At 47.0% G+C, this 18,266-nt stretch overlaps 1 protein-coding gene across 1 annotated transcript; it reads left to right on the top strand.

The window, feature by feature from the left end:
* Positions 1-4,886: 4,886 nt before the first annotated feature.
* LOC121575349 (taste receptor type 1 member 3) lies at positions 4,887-13,199 on the top strand. Its single transcript, XM_041888378.1, has 8 exons — positions 4,887-5,922; positions 6,131-6,431; positions 6,673-7,029; positions 7,415-7,837; positions 7,951-8,154; positions 8,420-8,540; positions 8,824-9,194; positions 11,970-13,199. Exons 1-8 carry the CDS (start codon positions 5,696-5,698, stop codon positions 12,585-12,587), a joined length of 2,622 nt encoding a protein of 873 aa, XP_041744312.1. The 5' UTR covers positions 4,887-5,695; the 3' UTR covers positions 12,588-13,199.
* Positions 13,200-18,266: the final 5,067 nt, after the last annotated feature.

The raw sequence follows: 18,266 nt of genomic DNA, 5'->3' as shown, positions 1-18,266 counted from the left end.
TGTTGCTACCTGGATAGCTAACTAAACAATAGCTGGAACGACCTAGCTGTAATATTTGGAGACGCTTTCTCTCCGTTGGGACAGACGCGAACTGGCTGAATCGATAGCTTTGCACTTAACTGGCTAACAGTAGCTACTAAGGGTAAGTTACAACCTACATTTATTTTTGTTTTGTTTTTACATACTGGTAACCAGAGTCGTTCAAGGGAATTCGGGACATGGGTGACTAGTTAACGTTAGCTTGGCTCTCTCTGTGTTTCGTGCCGTGGGAGGAGGGGTTGGTTCGTTGGCAGAGAGCAATGGCTAGCTAGTATGCTAGCTATTCTAGCTAACTAACTGGCTGAATAAGTTGACGAAGTACTCACTCAAACTGATAAAACTAACCCAAAACTTGACACAACGTTAGACACGGACACGAATGATCTGTTTGGCGTGTTAACACACTGGTGGTTTGTTGTAACCAAGTATTGGTGCTAAACCGTGTTATTGGAGGCTGGCATGCTAGTTGGCTATGGTGTCATAGGATTCGGTGCCTTGGACGGTTTTCACAGAAGAATACTGTACCAAGTTAGCTAGCTGAATAAACTAAGTTAGAGTCTATTCCTAGAAAACATTGAACCGCTGTAGTTTACAACAATTATAATTTCTAAAGTGGAAGTTGGGAGAGTTATATTTGAGTGTTTCAGTGAATCAGTGAAACGTAAGTGAGGGAGGCCCCGTACTCTCGCTTTCCCAGATGTTTAGTTCATTTCATTCCGATCTCCTTTGCATTATTGTAGCCTTTTTCTGTAGCCTGTCAACTATGTGTCTGTCTATCCCTGTTCTCTCCTCTCTGCACAGGCCATACAAACGCTTCACACCGCGTGGCTGCTGCCACTCTAATCTGGTGGTCCCTGCGCGCACGACCCACGTGGAGTTCCAGGTCTCCAGCAGCCTCTGGAACTGCCGTTCTGCAGCCAACAAGGCAGAGTTCATCTCAGCCTATGCTACCCTCCAGTCTCTCGGCTTCTTGACGCTGATGGAAACATGGATTACCACAGAAAACACTGCTACTCCTACTGCTCTTTCCTCATCTGACCATGTGTTCTCGAATACCCGAGAGCATCTGGTCAGCGCGGCGGTGGCACAGGAATCCTCATCTCTCCCAAGTGGACATTCTCTCTTTTTCCGCTGACCCATCTGTCTATCTCCTCATTTGAATTCCATGCTGTCACAGTCACTAGCCCATTCAAGCTTAACATCCTTGTCATTTATCGCCCTTCAGGTTCCCTTGGAGAGTTCATCAATGAGCTTGACGCCTTGATAAGTTCATTTTCTGAGGATGGCTCACCCCTCACAGTTCTGGGTGACTGTAACCTCCCTACGTCTGCCTTTGACTCATTTCTCTCGGCCTCCTTCTTTCCACTCCTTTCCTCTTTTGACCTCACCCTCTCACCGTCCCCCCCTACTCACAAGGCAGGCAATACGCTTGACCTCATCTTTACTAGATGTTCTTCTACTAATCTCACTGCAACTGCCCTCCAAGTCTCCGACCACTACTTTGTATCCTTTTCTCTCTCGCTCTCCTCCAACACTACTCACTCTGCCCCTACTCAGATGGTAATGTGCCGTCGCAACCTTCGCTCTCTCTCTCCCGCTACTCTCTCCTCTTCCATCCTATCATCTCTTCCCTCTGCTAAATCCTTCTCCCTCCGATCTCCTGATTCTGCCTCCTCAACCCTCCTCTCCTCCCTTTCTGCATCTTTTGACTCTCTATGTCCCCTATCCTCCCTGCCGGCTCGGTCCTCCCCTCCTGCTCCGTGGCTTGTCGACTCATTGCGAGCTCACAGAAGAGGGCTCCGGGCAGCCGAGCGGAAATGGAGGAAAACTAGACTCCTTGCGGACCTGACATCTTTTCACTCCCTCCTCTCTACATTCTCTTCCTCTGTTTCCGCTGCTAAAGCCACTTTCTACCACTCTAAATGTCAAGCCTCTGTCTCTAACCTTAGGAAGCACTTTGCCACCTTCTCCTCCCTGCTGAATCCTCCTCCTCCTCCTCCCCCTCCCTCCTCCCTCTCTGTGGATGACTTCGTCAACCATTTTGAAAAGAAGGTTGACGACATCCGATCCTCATTTATTAAGTCAAATGACACCCCTGGTCCTACTCACACTGCCCTACCCTATGCTTGGACTTCTTTCTCCCCTCTCTCTCCAGATGAAATCTTGCGACTTGTGACGGCCGGCCGCCCAACAACCTGCCCGCTTGACCCTATCCCCTCCTCTCTTCTCCAGACCATTTCCGGAAACCTTCTCCCTTACCTCACCTCGCTCATCAACTCATCCTTGACCGCTGGCTATGTCCCTTCCATCTTCAAGAGAGCGAGAGTATCCCTTCTTTCTTTTCTCTCCAAAACTCTTGAGCGTGCCGTCTCTAGCCAACTCTCCTGCTATCTCTCTCAGAATGACCTTCTTGATCCAAACCAGTCAGGTTTCAAGACTGGTCATTCAACTGAGACTGCTCTTCTCTGTGTCACGGAGGCTCTCCGCACTGCTAAAGCTAACTCTCTCTCCTCTGCTCTTATCCTTCTAGACCTATCCACTGCCTTTGACACTGTGAACCATTAGATCCTCCTCTCCACCCTCTCCGAGTTGGGCATCTCCGGCGCTGCTCACTCTTGGATTGTGTCCTACCTGACAGGTCGCTCCTCCCAGGTGGCGTGGCGAGAATCTGTCTCCGCACCACGTGCTCTCACCACTGGTGTCCCCCAGGGCTCAGTTCTAGGCCCTTTCCTATTCTCTCTATACACCAAGTCATTTGGCTCTGTCATATCCTCACATGGTCTCTCCTATCATTGCTACGCAGACGACACCCAATTAATATTCTGATAACCAGGTGGCGAATCGCATCTCTGCATGTCTGGGACTAAACACCTCCATCTGCAACTGGATATTGGACTTCCTGACGGGCCGCCCCCAGGTGGTAAGGGTAGGTAACAACACATCCGCCACGCTGATCCTCAACACGGGGGCCCCTCAGGGGTGCGTGCTCAGTCCCCTCCTGTACTCCCTGTTCACTCATGACTGCATGGCCAGGCACGACTCCAACACCATCATTAAGTTTACCGATGACACAACAGTGGTAGGCCTGATCACCGACAACGACGAGACAGCCTATAGGGAGGAGGTCAGAGACCTGGCCGTGTGGTGCCAGGACAACAACCTCTCCCTCAACGTGATCAAGACAAAGGAGATGATTGTGGACTACAGGAAAAAGAAGAGGACCGAGCACGCCCCCATTCTCATCGACGGCCTGTAGTGGAGCATGTTGAGAGCTTCAAGTTCCTTGGTGTCCACATCACCAACAAACTATCATGGTCCAAACACACCAAAACAGTCGTGAAGAGGGCACGACAAAACCTATTCCCCCTAAGGAGACTGAAAAGATTTGGCATGGGTCCTCAGATCCTCAAAAGGTTCTACAGCTGCACCATTGAGAGCATCCTGACTGGTTGCATCACTGCCTGGTATGGCAACTGCTCGGCCTCCGACCGCAAGGCACTACAGAGGGTAGTGCGTACGGTCCAGTACATCACTGGGGCCAAGCTTCCTGCCATCCAGGACCTCTATACCAGGCGGTGTCAGAGGAAGGCCCTAAAAATTGTCAACGACTCCAGCCACCCTTGTCATAGACTGTTCTTTCTGCTACCGCATGGCAAGCGGTACCGGAGCGCCAAGTCTAGGTCCAAGAAGCTTCTAAACAGCTTATACGCCCAAGCCATAAGACTCCTGAACATCTAATCAAATGGCTACCCAGACTATTTGCATTGCCCCCCCTCCCCCTCCCTCTTTTACGCTGCTGCTACTCTCTGTTTATTATATATGCATAGTCACTTTAATAACTCTACCTACATGTACATATTACCCCAATTACCTCGACTAACCGGTGCCCCCGCACATTGACTTGGTACCGGTACCCCCTGTATATAGCTTCGCTATTGTTATTTTTACTGCTGCTCTTTAATTATTTGTTACTTTTATTTCGTATTATTTTATATTATATTTTTAAAAATTAAATAAAAATGGTGGTATTCTTTCTTCAAACTGCATTGTTGGTTAGGGGCTTGTAAATAAGCATTTCACTGTAAAGTCTTCTACACCTGTTGTATTCGGCGCATGTGACAAATAAAATTAGATTTTGCTGAGAGGAGGATGGCTCATAATAATGGCTGGAACGGAGCTGTGAGGAATGGAATAAAACGCATGGAAACCATGTGTTTGATACCATTCCACTAATTCCGCTACAGTCATTACCACGAGCTCGTCCTCCCCAATTAAGGTGCCACCAACCTTCTGTGGTGCACAGATGCACACACATAAAACCCACCTCACAGTAGTGTACACATGCAAACAAGCAAAAATTTGTATAATGAAGAAATGATGAGAAATGTAAAACACTGTCTCTGTTTTAGAGCACTTTATATCACGAACTGATGGTAAAAAGGAAATAACAGCATGACGTAAAAACTAAAAACGTGGGTGGAAAGTAGACAACCTGTACTAAAGTGAAACATCAAGTTTCATCACAATGTGCCTACCTGCTCACGTCAAGATCTCAGACAAGATAAAGGAAAGACTACAGTACCTGTTTTAACTAGTGTCCAAACACACACCTTAATACGGGCTTAATACAAATATGCAAAAATCATAGAGAGAAAAAACCTAAACGCTCAACTGTCACAATTCAACTCCAACTTCAACTTAACCTTAAAGAAAATATTCACTCATTTTGAATGTTATCATTTTGGTACATCTCTGAGCGATGTTCTATCGATTCCCGGGGTCATTTCATGTTTTCATGTGTATCTGAGCTGTTATGCAAAACTCGTCATACCGGCTGTATTTCTGCCTGCTTGAACGGCAATAGCTCAGATACACATGAAAACATGAAATGACACCGGGAGCAGAAAAGGAAAGGAGAGAGATGAATAGGCTTCTGTTGATTTGCCACCTGACACCTGATTTGTCTCAATATTATAGATATATGAAATGGAGACACCACAGGGACTCATCAAACACACACAAGGCCACCTGCGAGGTTTTACTGTCTTATAAAAAAACTTTGCAAATCAGGCGTGTGGTATTAAAGTGCTCATATTTTCTAACCTCCCCAACAACGCACTACACTGACAAAGCCTGATCAGCCAACCACAAGCAAATGTCAATAAAATGCTCTGGAAGTGTGGGACAAGAACCTGTCACCTGGTGATTTTCATGTGTTGGTGTCTCATTTCAAACATCTTCACGTGCACAATAAATGTAAATGCAAATGCACCTCCGGAGTCATGCTGACAGCAACTGCACACCTGTGGTGAGACCTGTAGTCTGACACAGGACAGCCTGACCCCAGGTATTCAGTTCACCACCCATCACAATACAGGAGACACAGGAGGTGCAGACAGACTGAGAATATAGTTCTCCCCAAATATCTCGCTGGGCTGTGAAGGTACACATACAGGTGAGCCTCTCTATCACTCTGTAACTGGTTGGCAAATTACCCTTCTCTTGCAGCATCAGCTGCTGACTCCTAACTTTCTCCTGGCCTCTGTCTCTTCTTTCTCTCTCCCTCTCACCATTTCTTTCTCTCTCAATGTATCTCTATAAACTCTCATTTGTTGATGCCTGCTTTACCCTCTGATGTTTGCCATGTCCTCTCAGCATGTCTCTCCCTGCCCTCAGCAGCATGGCAGTGCCATTGAGACTGCTGGTTCTATGCTGGCTGTTTGGTGCAGGGTGTAGTCAGAGCTCTCCACCATGGTTCCAGAACATCACTACAACTCTGTTCAACTCCTCGGGAGACATCCTCCTCGGGGGGCTCTTCCCCATCAATGATCTCACCAGCAACCTGAGCCAGAGAGTAGAGCCGGACAGCATTAGCTGTGACAGGTACAGTAACACAAGACACACTTATAACGAATGATTAATGTACTTTTGTCTGAATATGACTTTTGTTCTATGTCTAGTGCCTTTATACTGTAATCATATGGGCAGATTCTGCATGTCTCGTTCTAATTAGTGCGTCTAATATGTTTGAATCATCTGACCATGGAGAGCACTATAACAGCCCCTCCTTGTCATGTGTTTCACCTGGCAGGATTAATGAGTTTGGTTTGGGTATGGCCCTGGTGATGAAGTACACAGTGGATGAGATCAACGCCAACTCCACCCTACTCCCTGGCATCAGACTGGGCTATGAGATTTTCGACACCTGCAGGCAGTCTGCCATCATCGTAAAGCCCACCCTCCTCTTTCTCACAGAGGACTCCAGCCGGGAGCTGGCCATCATGTGTAACTACACAGACTACGTGACCCGTGTGGTGGCTGTCATCGGCCCGTCCACCTCAGAGATGGTCTCAGTCATAGGAAAACTACTGGGATTCTTCCTCATGCCACAGGTTTGTTTGGTCACATGATGGAAAGCTCTCTTTCAATGCAAACAATACCATCCTCAAAAAATAAGGTGATAACAAAATGAAGAATCCAGCATTTATCCCCTCTACAACAATCCCTTAAATGTAATTTCGATTGAACTGTGTGCTGTGGTGAAACTAAGATGAACGTGTGCGATACAACTGCAATGAGTATAGACATAATTGTTTGTTATCAATCTACTGTTTTTTCATCTGCCCTCTGTAGATCAGCTACAGTGCCACCAGTGACAAGTTCAGTGACAAGAGTCTGTACCCATCGTTCCTGCGCACCGTGCCCAGTGACAAGAGGCAGGTGGAGGCCATGGTGCGTCTGATGAACAGGTTCCAGTGGAACTGGGTGGCCGTGGTGGGCAGTGAGGATGAGTATGGACGCCAGGGCCAGCGGCAGTTCTCCACCCTGGCAGCAGAGAGCTCCATCTGTGTGGCATACGAGGGGTTAATCCCCATCTATAGCGACCCACAGCCTGTGGTCAGAGAAATCCTGGACCGCATCATAGAGACCAAAGTGGGTGTGGTGGTGGTGTTTTCTCTCTCCCAGCCCGCCAGAGCCTTCTTCACTGAGGTCAGTAAGACAGCAAGTCACACAAGAGGTCTAGAGACTTTGACAAAGTTGTAAAACGTTTCTCACAAGCTTTTCAAAAAGCTTTATGCAGCCATTGGTTTGACTGTTTCTTAAGTACAGTAATGCTACTCATTTATAATATCTAAATTTACACTTATACCAGTGGAGGCTGGTGGGAGGAGCTATAGGAGGAATGGAATAAATGGAGCAGAGTCAAACGTAGTTTCCATATGTTTGATGTGTTTGAAACCATTCCATTTATTGCATTCCAGCCATTACAATGAGCCCGTCCACCTATAGCTTCTCCCACCAGCCTCCTCTGACTAATACATTTGTCTGTAAGAACTGGGACCATGTAAGATCCCAACATGCTGTTTGTGATCAGGTGATCAGGATGAATCTGACAGGGGTCTGGGTGGCCAGCGATGCGTGGGCCCTGCACAGAGATGTGTCAACTCTGCCAAACATCCACACTGTGGGCACTATCATCGCCTTCACAGTCCAGAGCCAGACCCTGGGCCTGCTCACACCCTACACCAGGGAACTCTTCTCCAGGATCAGAGAGGAGAGGGCCAGGCCGCCCTCACCAGGTCCAGATACAGAGCCAACCCATAGTATGAACCAATGCCCAAACTGCTGGAACCTGTCCCCAGACAACATGAGTCTAGTGACAAAGCCCATACTGCAGAGGTCAGCTTTCAGTGTCTATGCTGCCATCTACAGTGTTGCACACGCACTGCACAGCATGCTCGGGTGCAGTGCCAAGAGCTGCCTGAGGGGCGCTAAAAGCAAAGTCTACCCCTGGCAGGTACTTTCTCCCTCAGTTTTCTTTTCTCCAAACAATGATTATGTGAAGATGTGCAAGGTACTTTCCACATGCAATTAACAAAGATAAATAACACATTGATTGACACCCTGCAGCTGTTGGATGTCCTCAAGAAGGTTAACTTCAGTCTAAATGGAAGTCATTTTGAGTTTGACAGTAATGGAAACCCAAACATTGGCTACAACATACTACAGTGGGTCTGGGGAAACAACAGTCTGAGTTTCAAAGATGTCGGCACCTTCTATGAGAACCTGTCAATCAACAACACCCTAATCCAATGGCATACAGTATATGCTAAGGTAATCTCTGCCTGCATCTCCTCATCAAACATTATGTTGCACTTTATCGGTTTTTCAATTTTTTCCCTCTGGGACTAAACTTTTCAATGTGCCAGCTACGCTCTGCAAAGTGGTACCTCAGCTAGAGAAGATTTACTTTTCCTTTTATGCAGCAAAATCAATTTTCACCACTACTGGATAAAGCTGCTAAAAGGTTTGACATAAAATAATGTACATTTAAGTATGTGTTACCACTACGTTCTCTCTGACACCACCTCTGCTGCAGGCCCCTGAATCTACCTGTTCCTCTGAGTGTGGCCCTGGCCAGGTGCGCAGAGTGAAAGGCTTCCATTCCTGCTGCTTTGACTGTATTGACTGTTTACCGGGCACGTTCCAGAATGGCAGAAGTGGGTGATTCACAGACATGACTTCCATCAATCTATGCATTAAAACTCGATAATTCTTGTGATTTTGTTTTGTAGATTTATTTGATATTTTCCACTAGCGACATGGTGAAAGTCATAGATATTTCAGCTTTACACTTTTCTCACATGCTGACAAACGCTGCGTAAAAAAAATGCTCAATACATCTACAAAACTGAAAGGTGTGAGTGGTGGCCTTAAGACTTTCTACTCTTATCTGGTTCTATCATTCTAACTACATTTCTCTGCTCCCTCTCTGACTCCAAGTGGACATCCAGTGTACCCAGTGTCGAGAGGGCCAGTGGTCCCTGATACGTAGCACCAACTGCTCCGAGCCTACCTTTGACTTCCTGACCTGGGGCCAGCCTGAGTCCCTGGGGCTGCTGCTGGCCATGCTGGTGCTGCTGGCCTGTCAGGGGGCTGTTGGGGTCCTGTTCCTGCAGCACCGTGGGTCTCCGCTGGTGAGGGCCTCTGGGGGGCACCTGGGTGGTGTGTCCCTACTCAGCATGATGGGGTGCTGTGCCTGCCTGCTGCTGTTCCTGGTCCAGCCGGGGGACATGGTGTGTCGTCTGCAGCTTCCCCTCAGCTCCATCTTCCACACGGTCACCCTGTCCACCATCCTAGCCATCTCACTGCAGGTAAAGCCTAGACCTGTAGAACACCAGACAAACATGAATTATTGAGATATTATACAGCTACACTATATGACCAAAAGTATGCGGACATCTGCTTGTCGAACATCTCATTCCAAAATCATGGGCATTAATATGGATTTGGTCCACCCTTTGCCCATTCTTTTGGGGAGGCTTTCCACAAGATGTTGTAACATTGCTGCAGGGAATTGCTTCAATTCAGCCACAAGAACATTAGTGAGGTTGGGCACTGACGTTGGGCGATTAGGCCTGGCTCGCAGTTGGCGTTCCAATTCATCCCAAAGGTGTTTGATGGGGTTAAGGTCAGGGCTCTGTGCAGGCCAGTCAGGTTCTACCACACCGATCTCGACAAACCAATTCTGTATGGACTTCGCTTTGTGCACGGGGGCATTGTCATGCTGAAACAGGAAAGGGCCTTCCCCAAACTGTTGCCACAAAGTTGGAAGCATAGAATCATCTACAGTCGTGGTCAAAAGTTTTGAGAATGACGCAAATATTAATTTTCACAAAGTCTGCTGCCTCAGTTTTTATGATGGCAATTTGCATTTACTCCAGAATGTTAAGAAGAGTGATCAGATGAATTGCAATTAATTGCAAAGTCCCTCTTTGCCATGAAAATGAACTTCATCCCCAAAAAACATTTCTACTGCATTTCATCCCTGCCACAAAAGGACCAGCTGACATCATGTCAGTGATTCTCTCGTTAACACAGGTGAGAGTGTTGACGAGGACAAGGCTGGAGATCACTCTGTCATGCTGATTGAGTTAGAGTAACAGACTGGAAGCTTTAAAAGGAGGGTGTTGCTTGAAATCATTGTTTTTCCTCTGTTAACCATGGTTAACTGCAAGGAAACACGTGCCGTCATCATTGCTTTGCACAAAACGGGCTTCACAGGCAAGGATATTGCTGCTAGTAAGATTGCACCTAAATTAACGATTTATTGGATCATCAAGAACTTCAAGGAGAGAGGTTCAATTGTTGTGAAGAAGGCTTCAGGGTGCCCAAGAAAGTCCAGCAAGCGCCAGGACCGTCTCCTAAAGTTGATTCAGCTGTGGGATTGGGGCACCACCAGTGCAGAGCTTGCTCAGGAATGGCAGCAGGCAGGTGTGAGTGCATCTGCACGCACAGTGAGGCGAAGACTTTTGGAGGATGGCCTTGTGTCAAGAAGGGCAGCGAGGAAGCCACTTCTCTCCAGGAAAAACATCAGGGACAGACTGATATACTGCAAAAGGTACAGGGATTGGACTGCTGAGGACTGGGGTAAAGTAATTTTCTCTGATGAATCCCCTTTCCGATTGTTTGGGGCATCCGGAAAAAAGCTTGTCCGGAGAAGACAAGGTGAGCGCTACCATCAGTCCTGTGTCATGCCAACAGTAAAGCATCCTGAGACCCTTCTCAGCCAAGGGAGTGGGCTCACTCACAATTTTGCCTAAGAACACAGCTATGAATAAAGAATGGTACCAACACATCCTCTGAGAGCAACTTCTCCCAACCATCCAAGAACAGTTTGGTGACGAACAATGCCTTTTCCAGCATGATGGAGCACCTTGCCATAAGGCAAAATTGATAACTAAGTGGCTCGGGGAACAAAACATCGACATTTTAGGTCCATGGCCAGGAAACTTCCCAGACCTTAATCCCATTGAGAACTTTTGGTCAATCCTCAAGAGGCGGGTGGACAAACAAAAACCCACAAATTCTGACAAACTCCAAGCATTGATTCTGCAAGAATGGGCTGCCATCAGTCAGGATGTGGCCCAGAAGTTAATTGACAGCATGCCAGGGTGGATTGCAGAGGTCTTGAAAAGAAGGGTCAACACTGCAAATATTGACTCTTTGCATAAACTTAATGTAATTGTGAATAAAAAGCCTTTGACAATTATGGAATGCTTGTAATTATACTTCAGTATACCATAGTAACATCTGACAAAAATATCTAAAAACACTGAAGTAGCAAACTTTGTGAAGACCAATACTTGTGTCATTTTCAAAACTTTTGACCACGACTGGAATGTCATTGTATGCTTCAGCGTTAAGATTTCCCTTCACTGGAACTAAGGGGCCTAGCCCGAACCATGAAAAACAGCCCCAGACCATTATTCCTTCTCCACCAAACTTTACAGTTGGCACTATGCATTCGGGCAGGTAGGGTTCTCCTGGCATCTGCTAAACCCAGATTTGTCCGTCGGACTGCCAGATGGTGAAGTGTGATTCATCACTCCAGAGAATGCGTTTCCACTGCTCCAGAGTCCAATGGCGGCGAGCTTTACACCACTTCAGCCTACGCTTGGCATTGCGCATGGTGATCTTAGGCTTGTGTGCAGCTGTTCGGCCATGGAAACCTATTTCATGAAGCTCCCAACAAACAGTTATTGTGCTGACGTTGCTTCCAGAGGCAGTTTGGAACTCGATAGTGAGTGTTGCAACCGAGGACAGACTATTTTACGCACTACACGCTTCAGCACTCGGCGGTCCTGTTCGGTGAGTTTGTGTGGCCTACCACTTCGTGGCTGAGCCTTTGTTGCTCCTAGAAGTTTCCACTTCACAATAACAGCACTTACAGTTGACCGGGGCAGCTCTAGCAGGGCAGAAATCTGAGGAACTGACTTGTTGCATAGGTGGCATCTTATGACGGTGCCACGTTGAAAGTCACTGAGCTCTTCAGTAAGGAGACATTTGATTGAATATGAGTGAGGAAGACCCAAAGTATCTTGAATCATATAATAGCTAATTTTCTGTCCTCCTCCCTCTTTTGACAGATTGTGTATGTGACAGAGTTCCCTGAGAAGGCTTTGTCTCATCTGGAGACACTGAGAGGCCATGGAGGCTGGCTGCTGGTACTGGCCTGCTGTGGTGTGCAAGCAGGGATCTGTGGCTATTATGTCCAGGAGGGGCCCTCTCTATCCTTGTACCTGGCCAAGATAAAGGTGACCTTTGTGAGAAAGTTCCTACGATGCCCTGTGGAGCCTATCTTAGGTCTGGGCCTGATGCAGGGCTTCAATGGCCTCCTCGCTCTCATATCCTTCATGTGCACCTTCATGGCTGTGAAGCCCATTCGACAGTACAACCTGGCCAGAGATATCACCTTCTCCACCCTGACCTACTGCGTGGTTTGGGTGATCTTCATCCCCATCTACACCGGTCTGAATGACAAGGAACGCTCCATTGTCCATGTATCTGTCAGTTTGCTCAGTAACATGGGGCTGATGGCAGCCTACTATCTGCCAAAATGTCACCTGCTGTTGAAGAAACCTGAGCTCAACACAGCAGAGCATTTCCGTACCTTCCTCGAGGGAGCTCCAGGAACTCCACAGGAGGAACAGGACCAGGGACCTGCAGGGGAGGGACAGGGATCAGGGGAGGGACAGGGACAGTGACATTTATTCTGTTTAATGTTTCAATAATGTATACAATTTAATTTAGTGTGTTATACATTTCATGTGCATGTATACTAGTTTGATTGAATTATTTTAGTTATATATCTCTGCAGAAATTGTGAATAAACGCATTGTAAAGGAGCAGGGCCGTGCACAGACCTTTCAGGGGACAGGTGCTCAAAATGAAAAATTAATTAATAACATACCAAATGTCTCTGTAGCAATTTTTTGTTGTTGCATAGGCCTATTTATTTCTGCAACAACACACTCACTTGTCATCACAAATTGTAAGCAAGCTAGTAACAGTACCTCCTAAAGACATGATTGACATCAGGAAAAGAGGGTGGGCTATCAGCTGACCATTGATGTTGATGATTGATGTAAATCTGCTAGTTAGCTAACTCGATTTATTTTAGTGATTGTGATTTACCTCTCTCTGTCTTTCTGCCTCTCTCTGCTGCGTGTATCAGCCAACCAGACCGAATTATGATGATGATGTAGGCAAAATCAAGTCTTATCAAATGTTATGATTCTGTAGCAGTACACTACCAGTCAAAAGTTTGGACACACCTACTCATTCAAGGGATTTTCTTTATTTTTACTATTTTCTACATTGTAGAATAATAGTGAAGACATCAAAACTATGAAATAACACATATGGAATCATGTACTAACCAAAAAAGTGTTAAACAAATCAAAACATATTTTATATTTTAGATTCTTCAAAGTAGCCACCCTTTGCCTTGATGACAGCTTTGCACACTCTGAGCATTCTCTCAACCTGCCTCATCTGGAATGCTTTTCCAACAGTCTTGAAGGAGCTCCCACATATGCTGAGCACTTGTTGGCTGATTTTCCTTCACTCTGCGGTCCAACTCATCACAAACCATCTCAATTGGGTTGAGGTTGGGTGATTGTGGAGGCCAGGTCATCTGATGCAGCACTCCATCAGTCTCCTTCTTGGTCAAATAGCCCTTACACAGCCTGGCGGTGTGTTGGGCCATTGTCCTGTTGAAAAACAAATGATAGTCCCACTGAGTGCAAACCAGATGGGATGGCGTATCGCTGCAGAATGCTGTGGTAGCCATGCTGGTTAAGTGTGCCTTGAATTCTAAATAAATCACAGACAGTGACACCAGCAAAGCACCCCCACACCATCACACCTACTCCTCCATGCTTCATGGTGGAACCACACATGCGGAGATCATTCGTTCACCTACTCTGTGTCTGACAAAGACACGGCGGTTGGAACCAAAAATCTCAAATTTGGACTCATCAGACCAAAGGACAGATTTCCACCGGTCTAATGTCTATTGCTCGTGTTTCTTGGCCCAAGCAAGTCTATTCTTCTTATTGGTGTCCTTTAGTAGTGGTTTCTTTGCAGCAAATCGACCATGAAGCCCTGATTCACGCAGTCTCCTCTGAACAGTTGATGTTGAGATGTGTCTGTGACTTGAACTCTGTGAAGCATTTATTTGTGCTGCAATTTCTGAGGCTGGTAACTCTAATGAACTTATCCTCTGCAGCACCGTAGCACCAGTTAGCCTTGAGCCTTGTGCTAGCCCCGGCTATCTACCTCTCTGTCTACCGGACGGGAGTAGCCAGCTAACCAGCTAACTAGCTACTTGCTATTAGCCACGGTTAGCGGATTTTTTCTCCATTGTCTGTGGCCAGCACTACCTACCAGCCAGCTCTAGCCTGGACTATTATCGGCCAGGCTGCACTGTCTGCACAGCGAGTTATCGACCCAGAGCATATCGGATTTTCTGCCGGAATCACTGAATCACTGGACCTTTAACTCTGGATAATCGCAACTAGCTAGCTGCAACCAAATGAATGTTGTTGTTGGATAATCAGCCTTGAGCTAGCCTTGAGTCAAGCACATCTCCCGGCTATCTACCTCTCTGTCAACCGGACGGGACCTCCTAGAGTCGACACGGAGCCCTGCCGATCCATCACGACTGGTCTGCCGACATAATCGTCTGTGGTTTCAGCAGGCTTCCCGATGCGACGACCACGAAGCTCCATCTGCTAGCCCCGGCCCGCTAGCACACGCAAACTACAACTGTGCTTCCTGCTCGCTGTTCTGAAGCACCAATTTGAACTGCTCTCGGATTCACATATTGCTGTTCACTGGACCTTATGATCACTCAGCTGCACAGCTGATGCCTGCTGGACTGCTCCTTTACACGGTACCCTGTCCTGTTATTCTGTTTAGCCTCAGCCCAAACTTTATCGCCATTACCAGTTGTTGTCTTAGCTCTCTCTAATAACACCTGTGATTGCTTTATGCCTCTCTCCCATGTCAATATGCCTTGCCTATTGCTGTTCCAGTTAGTTCTTATTATGCAATTTCACTGTAGAACCCCAAGTCCCTCTCAAACTGCCTCAAATAGTTCCTTTGTTCCATCCCCCATACACGCCGAGACCGGCTCAATCGGTGCCTCCAGTGATGCTATCTCTTTCATTGTTACCCAACGCTTAGATTTACCTCCACTGTACTCATATCCTTCCATATCCTTGTCTGTACATAATGCCCTGAATCTTTTCTACAACGCCCGGAAATCTGCCCCCTTTATTCTCTGTACCCAATGCACTAGAAGACCAGTTCTTAAAGCCTTTGGCCGTATCCTTATTCAAGTCCTCCTCTGTTCCTCTGGTGATGTAGAGGCTAACCCAGGCCCTGCAGCCCCCAGTATCACTCCTACTCCCCAGGAGCTATCATTTGTTGACTTCTGTAACCGTAAAAGCCTTGGTTTTCTGCACGTTAACATCAGAAGTCTACTTCCTAAGTTTGAGTTATTCACTGCGTTAGCACACTCCGCCAACCCTGATGTTCTAGCAGTGTCTGAATCCTGGCTTAGGAAGGCCACCAAAAATTCTGACATTTCCATCCCCAACTACAACATTTTCCATCTAGATAGAACTGCCAAAGGGGGTGGAGTTGCAATCTACTGTAGAGATAGCCTGCAGAGCTCTATCATACTATCCAGGTCTGTGCCCAAACAGTTTGAGCTTCTACTTCTAAAAATCCACCTTTCCAGAAATAAGTCTCTCACTGTTGCCGCTTGCTACAGACCCCCCTCAGGCCCAGCTGTGCCCTGGACACCATATGTGAATTGATTGCCCCCCATTTATCCTCAGAGTTCGTACTGCTTGGTGACCTAAATTGGGATATGCTTAACACCCCGGCCATCCTACAATTCAAACTAGATGCCCTCAATCTCACACAAATTATCAACAAACCTACCAGGTACAACACTAAATCCGTAAACATGGGTACCCTCATAGATATCATCCTGACTAACTTACCCTCTAAATACACCTGCCTTATTGCATGCGTCCGTAACGGGTCCGCGGTCAAACGACCACCCCTCATCACTGTCAAACGTTCCCTAAAACACTTTAGCGAGCAGGCCTTCCTAATTGACCTGGCCCAGGTATCCTGGATGGATATAGATCTCATTCCATCAGTAGAGGTTGCCTGGTTGTTCTTTAAAAGTAATTTCCTCTCAATCTTAAATAAACATGCCCCATTCAAAAAATACAGAACTAAGAACAGATATAGCCCCTGGTTCTCCTCAGACTTGACTGCCCTTGACCAGCACAAAAACATCCTGTGGCGTACTGCATTAGCATCAAATAGCCACTGCGATATGCAACTTTTCAGGGAAGTCAGGAACCAATATACACAAGCAGTTAGGAAAGCAAAGGCTAACTTTTTCAAACAGAAATTTGCATCCTGTAGCACTAACTCCAAAGAGTTTTGGGACACTGTAAAGTCCATGGAGAATAAGAGCACCTCCTCCCAGCTGCCCACTGCACTGAGGCTAGGAAACACTATCACCACCGATAAATCTACAATAATCGAGAATTTCAACAAGCATTTTGCTACGGCTGGCCATGCTTTCCACCTGGATGTTTACATTTACATTTTAGTCATTTAGCAGACGCTCTTAACCAGAGCGACTTACAGTTAGTGAGTGCATATATTATTCTTTTTTTTTCATACTGGCCCCCCGTGGGAATCAAACCCACAACCCTGGCGTTGCAAACGCCATGCTCTACCAACTGAGCTACATCCCTGCCGGCCATTCCCTCCCCATACCCTGGACGACGCTGGGCCAATTGTGCGCCGCTCCATGGGTCTCCCGGTCGCGGCCGGCTACGACAGAGCCTGGATTCGAACCAGGATCTCTAGTGGCACAGCGATGCAGTCAGTGCCTTAGACCACTGGATACCACTACCCCGGCCACCAGCTCTGCACCCTCCGCTGCAACTTGCCCATGCCCCCCGCTTCTCCTTCACACAAATTCAGACAGCTGATGTTCTGAAAGAGCTGCAAAATCTGGACCCCTACAAATCATCTGGGCTAGACAATCTGGACCCTTTCTTTCTAAAACTAGCCGCCGAAATTGTCGCAACCCCTATTACTAGCCTGTTCAACCTCTCTTTCGTAACGTCTGAGATCCCCAGAGATTGGAAAGCTGCCGCGGTCATCCCCCTCTTCAAAGGGGGTGACACTCTAGATCCAAACTGTTACAGACCTATATCCATCCTGCCCTGCCTTTGGAAAGTTTTTGAAAGCCAAGTTAACAAACAGATCACCGACCATTTCGAATCCCACCGTACCTTCTCCGCTATGCAATCCGGTTTCCGAGCTGGTCATGGGTGCACTTCAGCCACGCTCAAGGTCCTAAACGATATTATAACCGCGATCGATAATAGACAGTACTGTGCAGCCGTCTTCATCGACCTGGCCAAGGCTTTCGACTCGGTCAACCACTGCATTCTTATTGGCAGACTAAATAACCTTGGTTTCTCAAATGACTGCCTCGCCTGGTTCACCAACTACTTCTCAGATAGAGTTCAATGTGTCAAAACGGATGGCCTGTTGTCTGGACCTATGGCAGTCTCTATGGGGGTGCCACAGGGTTCAATTCTTGGGGCGACTCTTTTCTCCGTGTATATCAATGATGTCGCTCTTGCTGCTGGTGACTCTCAGATCCACCTCTACGCAGACGACACCATTTTGTATACATCTGGCCCTTCATTGGACACTGTGTTAACAAACCTCCAAACAAGCTTCAATGCCATACAACACTCCTTCAGTAGCCTCCAACTGCTCTTAAACACTAGTAAAACTAAATGCATGCTCTTCAATCGAACGCTGCTGGCACCCACCCACCCGACTAGAATCACTACTCTCGGCGAGTCTGACCTAGAGTATGTGGACAACTACAAATACCTAGGTGTCTGGTTAGACTGTAAACTCTCCTTCCAGACTCACATTAAGAATCTCCAATCCAAAGTTAAATCTAGAATCGGCTTCCTATTTCGCAACAAAGCCTCCTTCACTCATGCTGCCAAACATGCCCTCGTAAAACTGACTATCCTACCGATCCTTGACTTCGGCGATGTAATTTACAAAATAGCCTCCAACACTCTACTCAGCAAATTGGATGTAGTCTATCACAGTGCCATCCGTTCTGTTACCAAAGCCCCATATACTACCAACCACTGTGACCTGTACGCTCTTGTTGGCTGGTCCTCACTACATATTCGTCGCCAAACCCACTGGCTCCAGGCCATCTTTAAATCACTGCTAGGCAAATCCCTGCCTTATCTTAGCTCATTGGTCACCATAGCAACACCCACCCGTAGTATGCGCTCCAGCAG

This window comes from Coregonus clupeaformis, chromosome 10 (assembly GCF_020615455.1).
Source record: "Coregonus clupeaformis isolate EN_2021a chromosome 10, ASM2061545v1, whole genome shotgun sequence".
Lineage (NCBI taxonomy): Eukaryota > Metazoa > Chordata > Actinopteri > Salmoniformes > Salmonidae > Coregonus > Coregonus clupeaformis.
This window is presented reverse-complemented; position numbering and strand designations above follow the sequence as displayed.

Excerpts from the sequence above, each read along its gene's own strand:
- LOC121575349 (XM_041888378.1), top strand. The coding sequence starts at position 5,696 with ATGTCTCTCCCTGCCCTCAGCAGCATGGCAGTGCCATTGAGACTGCTG. Across the intron at positions 5,923-6,130 it reads GACAGCATTAGCTGTGACAG|GATTAATGAGTTTGGTTTGG; the intron begins GTACAGTAACAC and ends TTCACCTGGCAG. Across the intron at positions 7,030-7,414 it reads CCAGAGCCTTCTTCACTGAG|GTGATCAGGATGAATCTGAC; the intron begins GTCAGTAAGACA and ends GTTTGTGATCAG.